Source organism: Chrysemys picta, chromosome 12 (assembly GCF_011386835.1).
Source record: "Chrysemys picta bellii isolate R12L10 chromosome 12, ASM1138683v2, whole genome shotgun sequence".
In the NCBI taxonomy this organism is placed as follows: Eukaryota; Metazoa; Chordata; order Testudines; family Emydidae; genus Chrysemys; species Chrysemys picta.
The window spans coordinates 3,275,144-3,294,579 of record NC_088802.1 but is presented as its reverse complement, the minus strand read 5'-3'; the positions used below and the strand labels follow the sequence as shown (position 1 = coordinate 3,294,579).

At 58.6% G+C, this 19,436-nt stretch overlaps 1 protein-coding gene across 1 annotated transcript; it reads left to right on the top strand.

The window, feature by feature from the left end:
• The first annotated feature begins 6,232 nt into the window (after positions 1–6,232).
• LOC101937569 (tubulin beta chain) lies at positions 6,233–16,220 on the top strand. Its single transcript, XM_008175853.4, has 4 exons — positions 6,233–6,448; positions 11,388–11,496; positions 12,039–12,149; positions 12,826–16,220. Exons 1-4 carry the CDS (start codon positions 6,392–6,394, stop codon positions 13,881–13,883), a joined length of 1,335 nt encoding a protein of 444 aa, XP_008174075.1. The 5' UTR covers positions 6,233–6,391; the 3' UTR covers positions 13,884–16,220.
• The last annotated feature ends 3,216 nt before the right edge of the window (positions 16,221–19,436 follow it).

Sequence of the window (19,436 nt, the reverse complement as noted above, 5' to 3'; positions counted from 1 at the left end):
CCTCATACAGAAGCTGTTCCCTAATCATTTTTGTTGCCCTTTTCTGAACCTTTTCCAATTCCATATATCTTTTTTGAGATGGGACGACCACATCTGCATGCAGTATTCAAGATGTGGGCGTACCATGGATTTCTATAAGTATGTATATGGATGGCTAAGGGGAGTGTATGGGGATGGATAGATGGACAGATAGAGGGTGTGTATGGGGATTAATGAATGGATAGGGAGGGTGTATGGGGATGGGTGGAGGGATGGACAGAGAGGTATGGGAATGGAGGGACAGATAGAGGGGGTGTATGGGGATCGATGGCTGGCTGGATAGAGGGGGGTGTATGGGGACGGGTGGAGGGATGGACAAAGGGGTGTGGGGATGGAGGGACAGATAGAGGAGGTGTATGGGGATCGATGGCTGGCTGGCTAGAGGGCGGTGTATGGGGACGGGTGGAGGGATGGACAGAGGGGTGTGGGGATGGAGGGACAGATAGAGGGGGTGTATGGGGATCGATGGCTGGCTGGCTAGAGGGAGGTGTATGGGGACGGGTGGAGGGATGGACAGAGGGGCGTGGGGATGGAGGGACAGATAGAGGGGGTGTATGGGATCGATGGCTGGCTGGCTAGAGGGGGGTGTATGGCGGATTGATAGATAGATTAGTAGGATGAGTGGACTGACTAGCCGCTGGGAGGGGTTGGCAGGAAGTCTCCATCTGTCCAGGGCTAGTTAGAATCACCAGCAGAGGCCCTGGTAGCTCTTCTCATGATGATGGTTGGGATGGGCAGTGTCTGAATGAAGGGACCCAGGTGTCCTGATGTTTCCATGCCTGTCGCTACGGCGTTTCCAGCCAGTCACAGCATCTCCAGGGTGGGAACCGGTCCTGGAAAAACATCCAACCCCATCCCTGCCAAGACAGAAAGGCACAGGGTTGCAGTCCTGCCATCTCACCACTAGATGTCAGGCCCAACCCTAGCTCAACGGAAAGTCATCCCTTTCCCCGCCCCTCCGAGCCAGGACACTGCTGGGTGACACCCACAGCCTGCTCTGAGCTCCCCCTTGGTTCTAAGCTGTGCCCCCAGGCCTGTCATAACCAGGAGGGGGTGGATGGGAAAGGATCCATGCCGATGGATGCACAGGCTGATTGCTTCAGGGGAATGGGACATGGGACCTTTCCCGTCTAGGGGGCGTTGGTTCCGATCCGGTCCCAGGGCAGGCAATTCTCTGGCTCTGGGGTGACCCTACTCCTGAGACATGCAGACGCCTGTGGGATGCCTACCTAGGAGCAAGACACACCAGCCAGGCAGCGAGAGAGACAATTCTCGGTGCCGTCTCAGAGCACTGGGTCATACCATCTGGTGTCCCCGTCTCCAGCCATGGCCGATCTCTGACGCTTGGGTCAGGTCTCATCGTCTCACCATGTTCGGTGGTGCAGTGAGATGCAGAGGAGGAAAAAAACTCCAAAGAGGATACACCTGGCCTGCTAAGCAATGGGAAAAACTATTCCTTCCTGACCCCAGGTGGCGGAAACCGTGAAGCCTGAGGTTGGATTTTACGCATTGTCTTCATGCAGAGCTGCAAGGGCCAGGCCCACACTCTGCACAGTGTTGGTGATTCTCTTCTCCCCAAGCCCCTGAAGGACAGGGACGGACAGGGAGATTCGTAGATTCACACCTGCTAGGCCAGAAGGGCCTGCCACGACCCATCCTGCTCACTTAGACGCAGGCACACAGGTCAGCGTCTGTATCTCGGGCAGAGATCTAACCACGTCGGAACGACTCCCAGCCATGGGGCGCGCACCACTGCCCTGGCACGCTGGTCCAATGTTACAATGTAGATAAATCTTTGCATTAAGCATCTTCACATAACTTTCATATGACTTTGTATTATGCCCCCTATTTTCATACAACTTTGTATCAGATCCTTATTTGTATTGAGCCTTGGTATAATGTTAACAAAAATGTCTTTTTGCTAGGAGTAGAATAAGATCTCCCCCCCCCCCCCCCTTTTAATCAATTGCCCTGTTGAATGAAGGAGGTGTGAATGAGTAAAGAGTGGAGGGCAAGCACCTCCAGACAGCTGCAACAGTTGAAGAGCGGCTGGGAGCCAGACCCAAGAACAATAAAACGTGTCCAGTGGGCTCACTGAAGAAGAGCAGACATATTGATGGCCTCGGGGGTTGGAAGCGAGCACCTGCTTTTGAAAACACCCTCTTTGAACAGCATTGGGACAACACCCAGAAAGAAGCAGCACAAAGGACCAACGGACACAGATCTAGATTTTGAATCTGGTACAGATCTGCAGGAGAGGGAAGCTGCTATAAATGTGAGGTGTCTTGCAGAGGACCCCGGGTCTCGTCTTGTCAACATCGGAGCATCAATCCGGGCAGAAGCCCGGCTGCACCCCCTCCCCCATCTAACTCACCTGGCCAGTGAAGTTATGGAGAGCAACTAATTGGTAACAACAACAAGACGGAGTGTGCTTGTGTGTGTGTATGTGAGTGTATTTGAGCTGAGGGGTGAAAACATTATCTACTAGCATATGCAGATGATACAGTGTTGATTAGTGCATGTATTACGAAGAAATGTGGCGCTTTGCCTTATTCCCCCTGAAAAGATCCTGTGCAGTACTTTAAGTACAACAGCATCACCCTTCAGAGTTAGGAAAACACCTCTGATTTCAAGGCTGAATTTGTCCAGCCTCAACTTCCAGCCGTCTGCGCTTGTGAGGCCTTGGTCAGCAAGGGTGAAAGGCTCCCGTCTAGGATCCAGCCGCCTCTCAACCTTCGCTTCGTTCAGCTGAATAGGCCGAGTTCCTTAAAGGTTCTTACCCTGCCCTGGCTCATTTTTGGGGCCCTCCTAGTTCTCGTACTGGTATTTCCACCTCCTCCTCGAACGCTGGACGTTGGAGTGGGACATGGTGTTCTAGCAGCAGTCGCGCCAATGCTGTGTAAAGAGTTTCCCATGGGTGGAGCCTGGGCTGCCCCCAGGCCAATGACTCGGGCAACTTCTGCCGATCCACACACAGGCCCTATTTAGTGGGTTAAGATCCTATCATTGCATGTGGTTAGAGCGGGATGGGATGGGAGCCAGGATTCCTGGGTTCTCTCCCTGGCTCTGGGAGGGGAGTGGGGTCTAGTGGGTTAGAGCGGGATGGGAGGGGAGCCAGGACTCCTGGGTTCTCTCCCTGGCTCTGGGAGGGGAGTGGGGTCTAGTGGGTTAGAGCGGGATGGGATGGGAGCCAGGACTCCTGGGTTCTCTCCCTGGCTCTGGGAGGGGAGTGGGGTCTAGTGGGTTAGAGCGGGATGGGATGGGAGCCAGGACTCCTGGGTTCTCTCTCTGGCTCTGGGAGGGGAGTGGGGTCTAGTGGGTTAGAGCGGGATGGGATGGGAGCCAGGACTCCTGGCTTCTCTCCCTGGCTCTGGGAGGGGAGTGGGGTCTAGTGGGTTAGAGCGGGATGGGATGGGAGCTAGGACTCCTGGGTTCTCTCTCTGGCTCTGGGAGGGGAGTGGGGTCTAGTGGGTTAGAGCGGGATGGGATGGGAGCCAGGACTCCTAGGTTCTCTCCCTGGCTCTGGGAGGGGAGTCGGTGTCTCCTCCATTTCTTTCTCCCCCATTCCTTGCAGCTCCCAGATTCCCAGGGTTTGAACGTTTGAACTCCGAGGTCACAGACCAGTGGGCTGCCTGCTCCCCATGGCCAGGTCCTCCCCGCCCTTCTCCGCCAGCTAATGCCAGCAGGGATCCTGGCTGGAACAGAGGTGCCCAGCTGTAGGTGAGGATTTTCTCAGCCCCTCCTCACGGCTTTGGGGCAGGGGGTGAGGAGGGGGAAGGAAGCAGCAGCTCAGTGCACTGCTGAGGGAGGGGGCAACGCAGCAGCTTCTGGGGGCCTCAGTGTCCTGCTAGGAGCTGGGGCAGGTATGCTCTTGACAAGGTTACTGAAGCATTAGGGAGGATGTTACCTCTAGGGGGCGCCAGCTCCCATCTGGCCCCAGGGCAGGGACTGGATGGCTGGGGGGACAAGAAATGGGACATGGGGCCACTCCCCTCTGGATCCCAGTCCCTTTCCAGAGCTGGGGACAGAACCCAGGAGTCCTGGTTCCCAGCCCCCTACTCTAACCACTGGCCCACACTCAGGGCCGGCTCCAGGGTTTTGGCCGCCCCAAACAGCCAAAACAAAACAAACAAAAAAAAGCCCTGATCGCGATCTAAAAAAAGCCGCGATCACGATCAGCGGCGGCAATTCGGCGGGAGGTCCTTCACTCCCAGGCGGAGTGAGGGACCGTCCGCCGAATACCTGGACCTGCCGCCCCTCTCCGGAGCGGCCGCCCCAAGCACCTGTTTGAGAAGCTGGTGCCTGGAGCCGGCCCTGCCCACACTCCCCTCCCAGAGCTGGGGACAGAACCCAGGAGTAGGCCCAGATTCACGACCCTGCACTCAATTCACTGGCACAGGGCCAGTGTCTCAAGGGTCCTCTGAACCCTGGGCGGCTGGGGGTGCAGGGCAGCCGGTACCCGCCTCCCACTGTGCCTTCCGCAGGCCAGGCAGAGGCTGCCCCAGATTCTACCGCTCGCTCAAAGCCCCGTCCCAGCTCGGTATGGCTGTGCCCAGAGCAGCGCGCAGCTTTGCCCCAGCTGGGTGGTGGCAGCGCCACTCACATCTGGCCTGGCTGCCCCTCTGCCCAGACAGAATGCAGCGAGTGGTGCTTGGCACCGCATCTCAGATCTGCCCTGGCCACCCTCACATCGGGACCTGGTGCACGGGGACCAAGAACTTGCTGCGGGGTCACACCCGCATGAGCTCTGGGTATGGGAGGGAGAGGGACTGAGGGAGACCCGGGGTCCAGGGACGGACGAGGGTGCCTGCCAGGAGGGGGGCAGGGACTGGAATTTGCACCCCACCCCCCAAAATATCTGAATTGGTGCAATATCCTCCCCTGAAATGGTGCTGGGGAGTGGCTGGGAAGCGGGATGGACCCGTCACACAAGGAGGCTGGTCAGCTGGGCAGGGTAAGGTAAGGAGTGGGAAGGGGGAGTCGGGATAATCAGGGGTTAGGATCCTGGGAAGGGGAGGGTGTAATGGGATGGGGGGTTGGCAGTGGCACAGGGGGGTTGTGTGTGTGTGTCTCAATTTCCATACAGCACACGGCCCAAGAACTGGCCCAGCCTGCCCAGGACTCCTGGCTCCCAGCCCCCCCTGCTCTAACCACCAGACCCTGCTCTCCCCCCAGAGCCAGGGAGAGAACCCAGGAGTCCTGGCTCCCAGCCCCCCTGCCCTACCCCACTAGAGAGGCAAGAACCTGGTTCCAAACCCCCACCAGGGGATGCGCCCTCAAGGCTGCTCCATGGGGCAGGAGGAGGCCAGACGGGCGCCTGCCCAGGCCCCTGGCTAAGGCAGCCATGGCCTCCCGCCAGCAAGGAGAGAAGGGTGGGCCCCGGGCTGGCTGGGCGGAGGCTGCCTGGCTCCTGCTGGCTCAGCCAGTCTGTCCCTTTTCCTCCCCCTGCCCCGTTCGCTTTCCTCTCGCTCTCTCCTCTGCATTGTCTTTTTGTCCTTTTTCTTTCCTCCCAGTCAGTCTTTCTGGTTTTGCTTGTTTTTTTCTTCTCTTTTTTACATTCATTCTTTCTCCTTTTTTCATTCTATTTGCTCTTATTCATTCATTCTTTCTTATGCATTCAGTCCTTTTCATGCCTTTTTCTTTTCCTCATTCGTTCTTTCTTTTCTTCCCCTTCCCATTCTTTTTTCTCCTTCCTTTTCTTTCTCACCCATTCTTTCTTTTTTTCTGTTTTTAGTTGTTTTATTCCTTCCTCTCTTTACACTCGTTCTTTTCTCTCTTTTTCATTCAGTCTTTCTGCCTCTCTTTTTCGTTCCTTCTTTCCTTTTTCTCCCATTCCTTCTTTCCTTATTCTTTCACTCTGTTCTCCCCTCTCCTCGCCCTCCCTCCCTGTTCGTCCTTTCTCGGGCTTTGCGGTGCACCTCATGCCGTGTATACGGGGGAGGAGATGTGCGGAAGAAAGAATGAGGCCTGTCTCCCAGCCTGATTCTCCCTCTTCCCCTGTCACACCCATTTTTTTCCGCAATCCCACTTTAAAAACTGTACAACAAAAGGAGACTACAACTCCCAGCACCGCTTGCGCTCGGGCCCACACCCTACTCCCCCCCCACACTACGTGTCCGCGCCTCTCCTGTCCAATGGGCTCCGCGCTCGTGAGCCCAGCGGGCCAATCATCGGGCTGGCCGCCCTCCAGCTTATAAAAGCTTTGTCTATATCAGCCCCAGCCCTTCTCGCTGTCGCTTTTTCGGCCGCTTGGAACGTTCGCTCCCGGCGCGTTCGGCGGAGAGAACCTTGAGCTCCCCATCGTTCTATTCTTCAAAGGGCGCAGGATCAGGCTAGACCAAAGGGAGGCAAGATGAGGGAAATCGTCCACATCCAGGCTGGTCAGTGCGGCAACCAAATCGGTGCCAAGGTGAGTGAGGCGCCTCAAATTAATGGGGCTTCAAGAGCGGCGGGGGGGGGAGCGATCCCAGCATATTTGGGCGGAGGGGGGGGTGAGGGAGGAAGGAAAAGGGTTTACAATACGGGATCTCCTGAAGGAGGAAAAAATGCCTCCACCCCAGATTTTTTGGGGAGGCGGGGGGAGGGGCAATAGCTATTCCTCTTGCAGGACGAGTTTGGTGGAGGCGGCTTGATTTTGGCAGTTACAATAAAGGCGGGGTGGTGTGAGCATTTCGGGGGGGGGGGGGGAGATCGGACGTATTTAGAAACCGGTCTCGATTTTTTTCCAGCCTATCTTTTTTTAATCTGGATTTAAAACTGTTGCGCCGTTTTTGAGTTCACCCCTTCTCTTCCCCCCCCCCCCCCCGATCCTTTTTTTTTAAACCCGGGACTTTAGACTCCGGATTCCAGCCCGTCCCGGCATTAGAAAGGCGATTTGCAGTTAACGGGATTAGCCGGCGCAGCAGATGACTCGGACCCAGGGGAGCTGGGGGGGGGGGGGTTTGCAGAGGGGGATGGGCGGGGGGTAGCAGGAAGGAAACTCCCCCCGCCCGCTAGGCGCTTTCAAGCGGCGCGGTACCATCTTTTAGCGCCAAACCCCAACCCGCCTGTTGCTGGCAGGAGGGAGGCCGGGTTTGTGGCGGGGGCGGGGGGGGTCTGGCGCTGCCAGGATCTGGCTTTGGTTCCGCTGGGGATCGGAGCAGGATTCCCCTGGCAGAGGCACCCCCCGCCCCGCTCCGGTTCGGCTGGGGATTAACCTAGTGTCTCTTCCCCCGCCCACCGCTCTGCTGCTGGTTAATTTCCCGTCCTCTGTCTCTGCTGGTTCGTTTCAACCCCGCCCTTTGATCTCCATTGTCTGCCGCCAGGGGTGAGAGATGCGGTGAAAGGGGCCATTTTCCTCCCCTAACTGCTGGGGGGGGGGAATGAACCCCTCCCCTCCGGATCTTGTGTTAGCTAGCGGCAAAATCACCCCCCCCCCCTCCCCAATTTCTCTTCCGTTACTCCGTGAAAGGGGGTATTGTTCTCCAGTGTTGGGGGCTTTGCCTTATATAGGCAAGGATCTCTCTCCCCTCCGAAAATTTCACACTTGCTCTCCGGGGTCACCCTACCCAGTGTGTAATGGGTTTAAGCACCAGGGTGGGGGGCCATGTCTAGAGGCGAACCCCCTGCTTGCTAGATCCGGAGTGAGGCCTTTCTCCTCTCCTCGATCCCCTGGCAAACCTTCAATTACAGTGTTGCCGTTGGGGTGAAAAAAGTGACCGTAAAATGTTGCAATGGGGGGGGAGAGAAAAAAATCTTGTTTCAGTTGCAAATAAAGAATGTTACTTCTGGCGCCAAACCGCCCCTCCCCCTCCTCCTTTTCCCTCCCCACCCACCATCTTCCCCACCTCTTTGTCTGCCGGGCCCCACATGGCTGCCTGCAAGGCTGGCTTGATTCCTCCACCTCCTAGAGCTCTCCGCGATCCGTGCCCAGCCCGATCCCTTCCCATCCGTCCCGCAACGCCCCGCCACTCCGGAGTCAAATCGGATCTGCAGTTTAAGCTGAGACACACACCACATCCTTTGTGCCTGTAATGGCCGCCTTTGCACAGCTGGGGGGGGGGGGGGGGGTTTCCAGGCGGCTGCTGGCGCTAGACACTGAGGGACTTTTTGTGCCTAAAGAAGGGCCTGTTTGCAGTTGGATGGCTGCAAAATGCCCCCCCCCGCCCCCCAGCAGCTGGGTTTCTCCACCTGGTGGGGTGGATGGGTGGACAAAGAGACTTTATTTTAGCCCGTGCAGAGCCAGGAGCATCCCTGCTAAATGGACCCATCGGGGTTTATTGCTTCGGTGGAAGCATCTGGGTTGCTTGAGAGGCCCTGAATTTTTTTTTTACTGTAGGGATATTTCCCCTCCTGCATCACATGCCTCATCCTGGGCCCCACCCAGCCTCACCTCTGCCTGACCAGGTTTGCCAGGCTTTATTCTGCGCTCGGCGTGGCTGGCAAATGGGTGCCGGCCCCACAGCCAGGCGATATATCGCAGGGGTGCTCTGTGGGGGGGCGCCGATCTGCCTAGATCCCGTATGTGGAGATCCAACCCCCCCACCCCCCTCGCTCATGCTTTAAAACTGGCGTCTCTGCCGTGCCAGGGTGGGTGGGTGAGGCTCTAATGAGACCCAGCCCAGCAAATTCTTGCAGTGAGACCCAGAGCTGGCTGCTCTGTCAGAAGATCGTGACCCCCAACATAATGGGTTTGTATCGCAGCAGCTGTGTCAGTGGTTCTGAAGCGAGGAGGCCGGGCGCTGGGCCCTGCCGGGGATGTTTGGGGAAATGTAAAGCAGATTTTTCTGCCCCTCCCAAAGAGCCTTCCTGGCGTCTGTTCGAGCCATTCAGTTTCTCCATCTGGAATCACTCTGCGTTTGCACTAGGGTCCCTGAGATCAGAATCCAGCCCTGAATCCGCTGACTCGGGGTCTGGCTACACTGCCTATTAAAGCTGGGCTCTGACAGGGCCCAAGCCCCCCTGCCGTCCACACGCAAATCAGCCTGACCCGGGTCAGCCAGCACTCAGAACCTAGGACCCTGCGAGGGGGCGGCTCAGAGCCCCAGGCCAGCTGCAGCTCTGGTCCAAGTCATGTCTTTCTGCCGTGTGGACACGGTCCAAGTCACAGCCCCGAGTCGGGTCTCGTGTTAGCACGGCTGTGAGCCCCCAGCCATGGTAAGCCCAGGTTTACCATGCAGTGAGGATGCTGAAGCATGACCGAGTCCACAAGCCTGGGCTCCCGCAGCCCCGGTTTACAATGCAGTGTAGACGCAACCTCAGTGACCCCGGTTGTAAATCCAGATCCACTCCAGGTTGACACCAGAGTTGCTGAGATCAGTGCAATTTGGCTGCCACCTTCCTCACTGATCCATGCTGGGACTGGGGGGTGGATTTCCTGATGCAGTGACCCATGGTGCCAAAAATGCCTGGGATGTTGAAGGGGTCAGCTTGGCAGCCCTTGTGTTGTGGGTGGGGCGGAGCTCTGGTGGTGGGGGCTGGGGTGGAAAACAGATGTTATCTGTGACAGATGCTCTGACACCCTGCTTTGTCCCAAGCAGGCTTGGGGGTGGGGGTAGGCTCGACTGGGGACAGAAGTCAGTGACTTCACCTCCCTCTGCCCCCCCCTGCTCTAACCCACTAGACCCCCCCCTTCCCTCCCAGAGCCCAGGCATAGAACCCAGGTGTTCTGGCACCCAGCCGCGCCCCCTCCCCCCGATCTAACCAACTAGACCCCCCCCCTTCCCTCCCAGAGCCCAGGCATAGAACCCAGGTGTCCTGACACCCAGCCGCCCCCCTGCTCTAACCCACTAGACCCCCCCCTTCCCTCCCAGAACCCAGGCATAGAACCCAGGAGTTCTGGCACCCAGCCGTGCCCCCTCCCCCCTGATCTAACCTACTAGACCCCCCCTTCCCTCCCAGAGCCCAGGCATAGAACCCAGGTGTCCTGGCACCCAGCCGCGCCCCCCCTCCCCATCTAACCTACTAGTCCCTCCCCGAGCCCAGGAGCGCTGACACCTGCTGTGGCTGAACAGAGCTGAAGCCGCCAGCCTGCAGCAAGCGGGGGTGGGAATCCTCTCTTAGGCTCAGCCGGGCGCCATCTGCTCTTTGCTCCACTCAGAGGCGGGAAGCTGGATTTGCATTGGGGCTGGGGGAGGGGCGTGTAATGGGGTAGAGCTCAGTGGGGGGAGGGGGGGCAGCAACCAATCCCACCGCTGCCACCAGCACTGTCATCCCTGCTGCGGCTGAATGCTGCAGGGTCCTAGGGCAGGCACGTGGCCAGGGAGCGCTTCGGGCGCAGAGGAAATCTTAAACAGTAGCAATTGTTCCCTGCGTGGCTGGGTTTGGCCGTCGCTTCCTGGCGGGGCAGTGCTGTAGCTACTGGTGCTGGCATTGAACAGCCCTGGCTGAGGAGCCCAGGGCTGGGGGGGGGCGGGGAGAGGGGGGTTGCGCTGGCTCAGGCGTCACTTCCCTGGAGCTGGGACCGAGGGGACGAGTGCCTGGCCCACCTTCCCTGGCAAGGCAGAGCAGAGCCCTGTGGGAGCTGAGACCACAGCTGAGCGTGGGGAGGGACAGGGACTGCTGGGGTTTCTCTCGCCCCTGGACAAAGGGTAAAGCAGCCCAACCCGGAGGCCGCTGCTGGTCAGAGGGTGACCCTGGGGGATTTACTTTGTCACAAGGGGCGGGGCAAGAGGGCTGTGACCGGGGGGGAGGGGCAGGGGGACAGGTTCCTTGCATATGCACACCAGTGCCTGCCTCTCCTCCCACCCCCCGTCTCCCAACCTCCCCAGCGCTGGGGACAACAGAGCACCAGAGATATGACTGGGGTAGGACTAGCTTTTGGGGGGAGGGGGGATGGACCCTACCCTGATTTCCCCCCTCCCCCCATGCTCAAGGGGTCTCTTCTCACCCCAACCTAGGGATGGGCACAGAGGGGGGAGAGGACCTCATAATACCCCCTCTCCCGGGGGTCAGAGCAGCACCTCAAACTTTCATGGGGTCCCTCTGCCACTAGGGGGCAGTCTGGCCTGTGTGGTGTGTTGCTTCCCCCACATGGCTGGCTGGAGGGGCGGGGGGATGTGCAGCCCTAGGGGAAGCCCCTGTTTCTGGACCAGGCTGTGATCACCTGTAGGGGGCGCTGCTGGCTCTGGCTGGCTGCGCATGGTGGGCGTGGCACCATCATGTGCCCGTTGTATGCCAGGGATGGCAGAGCTAATGGGGATGTGTCAGGTGGGGCTTAGATGTGGGGTAGCCCCCATTGGGCTGGCAGCTGCCGCGCTAGCTGAGTTCCCCCCAGAGAAGAGCAGTGTCCCCTCAGGGGAGGGATGGCTGGTACAGGAGTGGGGGGAAGCAGCCGTCCCAATGACACCCCCCCTTGCTGTCGCCCCTAGTTCTGGGAGGTGATCAGTGACGAACATGGCATCGACCCCACCGGCACCTACCACGGCGACAGTGACCTGCAGCTCGATCGCATCAGCGTCTATTACAACGAGGCCACAGGTACTGCTTGTAGGGGTACATGACACCCCTTTACCTAGGGAGCATTGGCTGGTCCGAGATTCCCCCCACAAACACCCATGGTTTTGGTATGTGGAGATTGGGGTGGTCTGAGTGCTCCCCCTATAAATATACATGGTTTGGTCTGATCCCCCCCACGTGTTCCTATGGTTTGAGCCAGTCCCCCTACCCTATATGCAGGGAATGGGAGAGTCCAGGGATCCTTCCCCACAAATACTCTGTGGCTTGGTCCTGGTCCAGGCTGTTCCACTCCCCGTGCCGTGTGTGGGTTGGTCTGATCGAGGGCACCCCCCTTCTAGATGCCCCAAAGGCTAGGCTAGCCCCCCCCCTTTCTTCCTACATGGCTGAGACCAAACCCTTTCAGTGCATTAGCATCTAATGGCTGCGGGGATCCCTCTGCACCCATGGCTTTGAATCAGCCCCAAATTCCTCCTCCTGGATAACCCAGGCCCCCTAAGACCGTCCTGCTGCCTCTTGGTTTGATTGACCCGTCCCTGCTGAGACTCTTCTCGCTCCCCCTCTAGGTGGTAAATATGTCCCTCGCGCCATCTTGGTCGATTTGGAACCAGGCACCATGGACTCTGTCCGTTCCGGTCCCTTCGGCCAGATCTTTCGACCAGACAACTTCGTCTTCGGTAAGATTCCCATTGTCCCTCCGTGCCGTGTCTGCTGGGGCCCTGGGGTTGGCTGTGCGTGACTGTGAATTACCCAGCAGCCACTTGGGTTGGGTTGCGTCAGCCATGGCACCAGTGGTTGAGACCCCCGATCTTGGCCCATGTGTAGCAACAAGAGTGGGGTCGCGTCTACAGTCTGAACCAGAGTTTCTAGGCTTCGTCTACTCAACTGAGTCCAGATTGGGCCTAGTAGCAACCTGCGGACAGTCCCCCCCTAAATTTTGGAGTGGCCAGCGGGTTATGACTTTGAGATGGGCCTTGTCTGATCTGGGGGGGTGGCGCATGTGCTGGGGGACCCAGCTGACTTCAGTTGGCTGTTTGGAGCTAGAGGTGCGTCCCTCAGCCGTGGCCACATTCGCAGAGCAGTGGCCTGTTAGGTTCCCCTGCTCTAACAATTGGAGGCTTAAATGCCATAGTAACATGGCATCTTTCTCCCCTCTTCCCTCCCCCAAATATCTGTGAGCCTAACTCAACAGAGGACCTGATGTTCCCCTTAGCCCATTGGGGGAATTGGCACGTGTCCCCCAGGGGACTCCATTGGAGGTAATTTGGGGGCATGGCTGGCCAAGGAGCAGCTGGTTTCCCAGTGCCTTAGCCCAATGCTTGTGGCTTCTTCCCCTCCACCCCACCCCCACAGGCCAGAGCGGAGCTGGTAACAACTGGGCCAAGGGGCACTACACAGAGGGGGCCGAACTGGTGGACTCTGTGCTGGACGTGGTGAGGAAGGAGGCAGAGAGCTGTGACTGCCTGCAGGGCTTCCAGCTAACCCACTCGCTGGGCGGCGGCACCGGCTCGGGCATGGGCACGCTGCTGATTAGCAAGATTCGGGAGGAGTACCCCGACCGCATCATGAACACCTTCAGCGTGGTGCCGTCGCCCAAGGTCTCGGACACGGTGGTGGAGCCTTACAACGCCACCCTGTCCGTCCACCAGCTGGTGGAGAACACGGACGAGACCTACTGCATCGACAACGAGGCCCTGTACGACATCTGCTTCCGCACCCTCAAGCTGACCACCCCCACCTACGGCGACCTCAACCACCTGGTCTCGGCCACCATGAGCGGCGTCACCACCTGCCTCCGTTTCCCTGGGCAGCTCAACGCTGATCTCCGCAAACTGGCCGTCAACATGGTGCCCTTCCCTCGTCTCCACTTCTTCATGCCCGGCTTTGCCCCCTTGACCAGCCGTGGCAGCCAGCAGTACCGGGCCTTGACCGTGCCGGAGCTGACCCAACAGGTCTTCGACGCTAAGAACATGATGGCGGCCTGTGACCCCCGCCACGGGCGCTACCTGACAGTGGCAGCCGTCTTCCGCGGCCGCATGTCCATGAAGGAGGTGGACGAGCAGATGCTGAATGTGCAGAACAAGAACAGCAGCTACTTCGTGGAGTGGATCCCCAACAACGTCAAGACGGCCGTGTGCGACATCCCGCCCCGCGGGCTCAAGATGGCCGTCACTTTCATCGGCAACAGCACGGCCATCCAGGAGCTCTTCAAGCGCATCTCAGAGCAGTTCACCGCCATGTTCCGCCGCAAGGCTTTCCTCCACTGGTACACGGGCGAGGGCATGGACGAGATGGAGTTCACCGAGGCGGAGAGCAACATGAACGACTTGGTGTCTGAGTACCAGCAGTACCAGGACGCCACGGCCGAGGAGGAAGAGGACTTCGGGGAAGAGGCTGAAGAAGAAGCTTGAAGCTTCACCCGCCACCATAAACGCGCCCGCACAAATTAATTTTTTTTTTTTAAAAAAACAAACACACACCCACATCGCATCATGTTCCAATTTTCTTTCTTTCTTTCTTTCTTCCTTCTCAACTGTCTTCTCCCTCCAGGTTCCTCCAGGGCTGAGCTTACGCCGGTTCTGTGATCTCCCATGTAAACATCAGCTTGGGCATCGGAGTGAGAGATGCCACTTCTGCTGTCTCTCTCCGCCCCTCATCTGTCTTCTCTTCTTCCCCAGCACTAAGTTATTGTGAGGTTCTGTCTCCAATAAAAGTCAGATCCCCTTTCTCTGTAACTGTCTACATCCAATGGCATCTCTCCTCTGCTCTCTCTCAAAGAGGGAGTTTAAATTTTGCTGATTCTTCTCAGCCCATGCTCATCTCGCTGAGGTGTTCTTCAGGGATGGGAGAAGATGGAGCGTGGGGATAACAGAGGGCTTGGTTGGATTGTCTAAGATCTGAAGTGTAACCCAAGGGATGTGCAAGATTAAAGTTCCCAAAGCAGGGTTGATAGGTTGTCCCTTCTTTGGCCCAGTGGCCTAGCAACCTGTAGCCAGGTTGTGAGAGAGAGCTGACTTTTTCCTGCTCTAGCCTTTATTGATGGAGTCTTGCATGTAGCTGTCATCCTGTAGGTAGCATCAGGCAGGTGTAAAACTCTTGTAGCAAAACCAGTAGAGGTGGGAGCTGTGAAGTGGATTAGCAGGAACAACATAAGTTGGTTTGTGGGAGCTCCCCCATCACTGGAGAAGGTGGGGGATGTGAGGCAGGTCTGGACCTGAGGAAGTCTAGTTGATTGCTTCTTAGACTGAGCAGAAGGTAGGAAGAGGTGGCCCTGAACTGGTTAGACCTTGCAGGTAATTAAATCACACCAGCAGCTGAGGAAGGTGAGAAGCAGGCCGGGCCTAGCAGAAACATCTGGCCCTACTTGGGGGAAGGAGATTCAATTTGCTTTTGCTGTTAGCAAGTCCCTCTGCTGCACCTTCCTCCTCAAGGAGAATGAGCTTGTGGCTGAATGCAGTGGGACTTGGGGGAGGAGAGTCTAGTGGAGGGGAGAAGGGACAGAACCCAGGAGTCCTGCCCCCCCTGCTGGGGGAGGGGGACTCCAGGACCCCCGGGGTTAGATTTATGGGTCTGCTACTTGGGTGAGAGCTGCTCGGTCAAGAAACTCCTTCCCCCTCCTGGCTGGACATGAGCATGTTTGCAAAGCTGTAGGAGATGCTGGAGCCCTGGGACAAAACCCCCCTAAACCTGTCTCTGTACGACCCTGCTCAATGTGTCCCGTTTGAAGGTCCCACCCACCAGGTGGGTGGATCTAAGTTCTGGAGCTGCCTGGCCTGCCCACACCCTCAAAGGGTGCGTCCCTGGCTTCCCCTAGTTAATATGCTTTCTGTTGGGGGGTCAGCCCCCAGCTTTTCCAGGCGGGGGCATCCCTCCCCTTTTCATTTCCATTCCTGACCCTATGCTGAGGATTTGGCCCACAGATTTTAGAGGGGGGGGGATTCTCTTCCTTGTATCAATTTGGCCCCAGATCAGGGGACCCCCCATACCATCCATCTCCCCCGGTGCCCTAGATAAGTCAACTGAGCCATGTTCTCCAGGGATGAAAGGGCACCAAGCCACAGAGCCATGGTTGAGGGAGCTGGTCTCTACCATCTCAGCAGCTTTGGGGAAAGGGCCAGTGCAGGCCATGCGGCAGAATGAAAATCTCAGCCTAGGGCCCCTCTTGCCCTATCCCACCTGACTCATTTCTTCTCCAGGTTGGGGGATGGTCCTGCTGGAAGCAAAGTGGGAGAGGCCCTGAGAGCTGGTTACATTGCAGTGAATCGAGTCCAGCGAGCAGGGAGGGGGTGAGAGCCGGGGCGGGAGGGGGGGCAAACCTGTAGCTGGGGAGGGGAGAGGCTGTGAATGTAGATTGTCCCCATGCCCATGTTCTCTGGGGCTCAATTGTACCCCAAGGTCCTGCCACCGGGAATCAACCCCCAGCTCCCACCAGCTGAAGGGAGACAACAGCCCTGGAGGAATTGAAGGGGAAGAGAGTGGGGGGGGGGGAGACCCCCACTGCTGTGGGTTCCAGCTGGCAGGTGACAATACAGCTGGAGGTCCCACCCAATGGGCCCCCCTCCACCTGGTCTGGCTTCAGCTCAACTCGGTCCTGTCTGGCTCTGTCTTATCAGCTCAGTGTCTGTCTTTTTTTTTTTTTTTCTTCCTCTCCTCTCGCTTGCTCCATCTTTCTCGTTTTTTTTAACTGCTTTTTTCATATTGAAAAGACGACGTTCTGCGAAAGAATAAACCAATTTTTTTTAAATTTTCCTGACTGTGTCCTAGTGCTTTGTGGGGGCGGGGGGGCCATGACGGGCGCCTGAGGAGCCCCTGTGCCCCTCAGCACAGGAGCTTTAGGTGCCAGGAAAACTGCCCCTGAGTCTTGCTCCCCTCTCCCCAGCTCTGCTGGTGCCCCTCATGCCGGACGGGCTGCCCCTGCTAGCCCAGCTGTGGGGTTCTCTTCCTGCCCTACAGCACTGGTGCCCCTCACTCCTAGCCCTGGGGGTTCCCCCTGCTGCCCAGAGGCCTGACCCCCAGCCCTGGGTTCCCCGCCAGTGCCCCTCCCTCCAGACTTGCAGCAGCTGTGGGGCAGGGAAGTGCTGGAGGGGACGTGGCCAGGGGATGAGCTCAGTGCTTGAGGGGGGGGGGGGTCAGCTGTGCCACGTGGCAGAGAAGTAGCAGGCGTGAGAGGAAATATGCCCCCCCCCCCATCCATTTCCGTCTCATTCAGCCGGGTTTGTTCAGGCTTTAACAGCAGCTGGATTGTGTGCGCCCCCCCCGCCCCCCTTTCAATTCCTCCTTTCCCCTCTCTGGCTGGTTTGTCCGTCCCTGCAGATCACGTGCACCCCCCCCCAGCCAGATGCCTACTCCTGGGCGACGTCTGGCTCTTAGCCCCCAGCAACTGGGGAGGGGGGGGTTAATCTGAATAACCCACAGCCGGCTTTCAGACAGGCCCCAGTGACTGCCCATGGCGTTGGGGTGGGGGCAAGGGGCTGGCCCCAGGGCAGCAGTGGGGGGCACTGTGCAGCAGGGGGCGCTTTCCCCTGGCAGTCTGCACCTCCTCCATGGGGCTTGGCCGCTCATGAGGCACTGCTCTGCAGGTAGCAGGGTGGGGGTACCCGGGGCTCTGCAGGGTGGGGGGCACCAGGGGTCAGCTGGGGGTGCTGTGCTGGAGGGGGCACCGGGGGCACTGGGGGCTCAGCAGGGAGTGTTGCACTTTGCCCCAGCCCCCCCAACACGTTGAATCTCCAGATTTCTGTCCCCAACCCCCGCAAGCGAATGAGGAGCCAGGCGAACGGGGCCGTTCCCACACTGGGGCGTTTAATGGTCTGGGGGTACAAGTACCAGCACAGGGGGTGACACATACACAGGCTCACTTACAATCAGGGGGGGCAGAGAAGGCACCTTCATGCACCCGTCACATTCGGGGCACCAGGATGGACACACACAGGGAGGGGGGGACAGGGGCCCTGGCCCAGCTTCCGGGACCCCCCCAACCCCTTCCTGGGCACAGCCCCAGGGCAGGGCAAGGTGGGATCAGGCCCCCTTCTGCCCTGAACCCTGGGTCCAGCGGGACAAACCGGCACGTGTGGTGGAGGGAAGAGACAGTGTAGGAGGTGGAGACGCGAGACGGGGACCCCTAGTGGTGGAGGGGGGTATAGCAGCTGGGTGTGTGTGTACAGATATGAAGCATTTCCCCCTCTAGGGGGCACCAGCCACAGGGCAGGGACTGGCTGGCTCAAGGGGATGGGGCATGGGGCATGGGGCACAGGGCCTTTCCCCTCTAGGGGGTGCTGGCAGTGATCCAGCCCTGGGGTGTGGAGGGAGGCAGGGGCCTGGCTCCTAACCTGCCATTCCAGCCAATGGGGGGGGGGGGGCAGCAGAAGGCACAGCTGGGGGGGAGGGGGCTGTGGAAGAGTTTACTTTGGCCGCAGTGAGTGAGTGAAAATCAGTTTCGGCAGCGGAGGCAATGGCTTGAAATCCCCTCTGCCCCCTTTCATCCTGTGCCCCTTAGTGGCAATGAGATACCTACAGCTGCATCCCACCCCAGCTCTCCTCCCCCCGTGTCTACCCCCCATCCAGAGGCACTGCGAATGCTGGAAGCTGGGGGCTATGCCCCATCCCCTCCCCAAAAGGGGTTCACTCCTGTCTTTTCCTGACCCACGCCTGGGGCTGGTGCTACGGAGGAGCATCTAAAGCATTTACAGCCCCGGCTGGCCACGAAATACCAAACTCCAGAGCTCCCGGCAGCCGCCAACTGGCCGACCTGCCATTTCACATCAGTCTGATTACCTTCTTGGCTTGCTTCTCCGACCCGGCTTCAGCAGCTGATATCTCACCAACGCCGCATGGTAGAGAGGTGCGGCAGGTGTTGTTTCGAAGCTGGGGCTGTCGGCTTTCAGCCGGTATCTGACTTTTACTTGTGGTTTTAGCCAAAAGAGAGATATGAGCTGCTAAATCTGGGCTGGTGCAAGGGAAAAGGAAGCCAGAGGGTTCTGAAAATGATGAGGCTTTAAGGGGAGATATCTCAGGCTGCATTAGGAGTAGAATTAAGAGGTTGGCGGCGTTGAAAAGAGGAGATCCCAAGCTTTCCTGCAGTATAAAGGGTTTGTTTCTCACTCTGCGGCTCTTGAGAAAACAGACTTCAAAGCTGCACCTCCTGAATGAGGATAAAGACATGGCGCCCGCCGTTCCAGAGCTGGAGGTGACGGAGCATCTCCTTCAGGATGATCTTGGATGTGAAGAGATGACGGAGCGAGAGGGTGGGTCTGATCCCCAGGAATACAAGGTCCAGGCGAGGTTAGGGTGGTGTGGGGAGCAAACCCCCCCCCCCCAGCTCTTCAGGAAGGGGGAGAGGTTGGGGGGCTGGCGAGGGTACACGGGAGGTGGCATTGACCCACGGGGCTCAGTGGCTGGTGCCCTGCACATCCCCCCCTCGGGGGGCAGCCAGCATGAGGGGGGGCCTGAGACACACACAGCAAGGAGAATGGGGGGGGGGGGGCTCAGGGACATGCGCGGCTCGGGGCAGAGCCCCCCTGACTTCCAGCGACTAGGACATTCGCCCCGGCTTCTTCTGACTCATCTGTGAGCAGGAGGCAAAACCAACAGGGGGAGCAGCGTCAGCACGTCGCAGAACAGAGTCACGGACGCCTCTGGACCCCCTAGCAATGGGGGAAGGGAGTCAGGGAGAGAACCCAGGAGTCCTAGCTCCCAGTCCCTCCCCCCAGCCCCCACTCCCCTCCCAGAGCCAGGGATAGAACCCAGGAGTCCTGGCTTCCAACCCGCCCTGCGCTCTAACCACTAGACCGCACCCCACTCCACTCCCAGAGATGGGGAGAGAACCCAGGAGTCCTGGCTCATCCCCCCCCCCCAACCACTAGATCCCACTCTCCTCCCAGAAAACCCATGAGTTCTGGCTCCCAGCCCCCCCCCCCCAGCTCTAACCCTCAGGCCCCACTCCCCTCCCAGAGCCAGGGATAGAACCC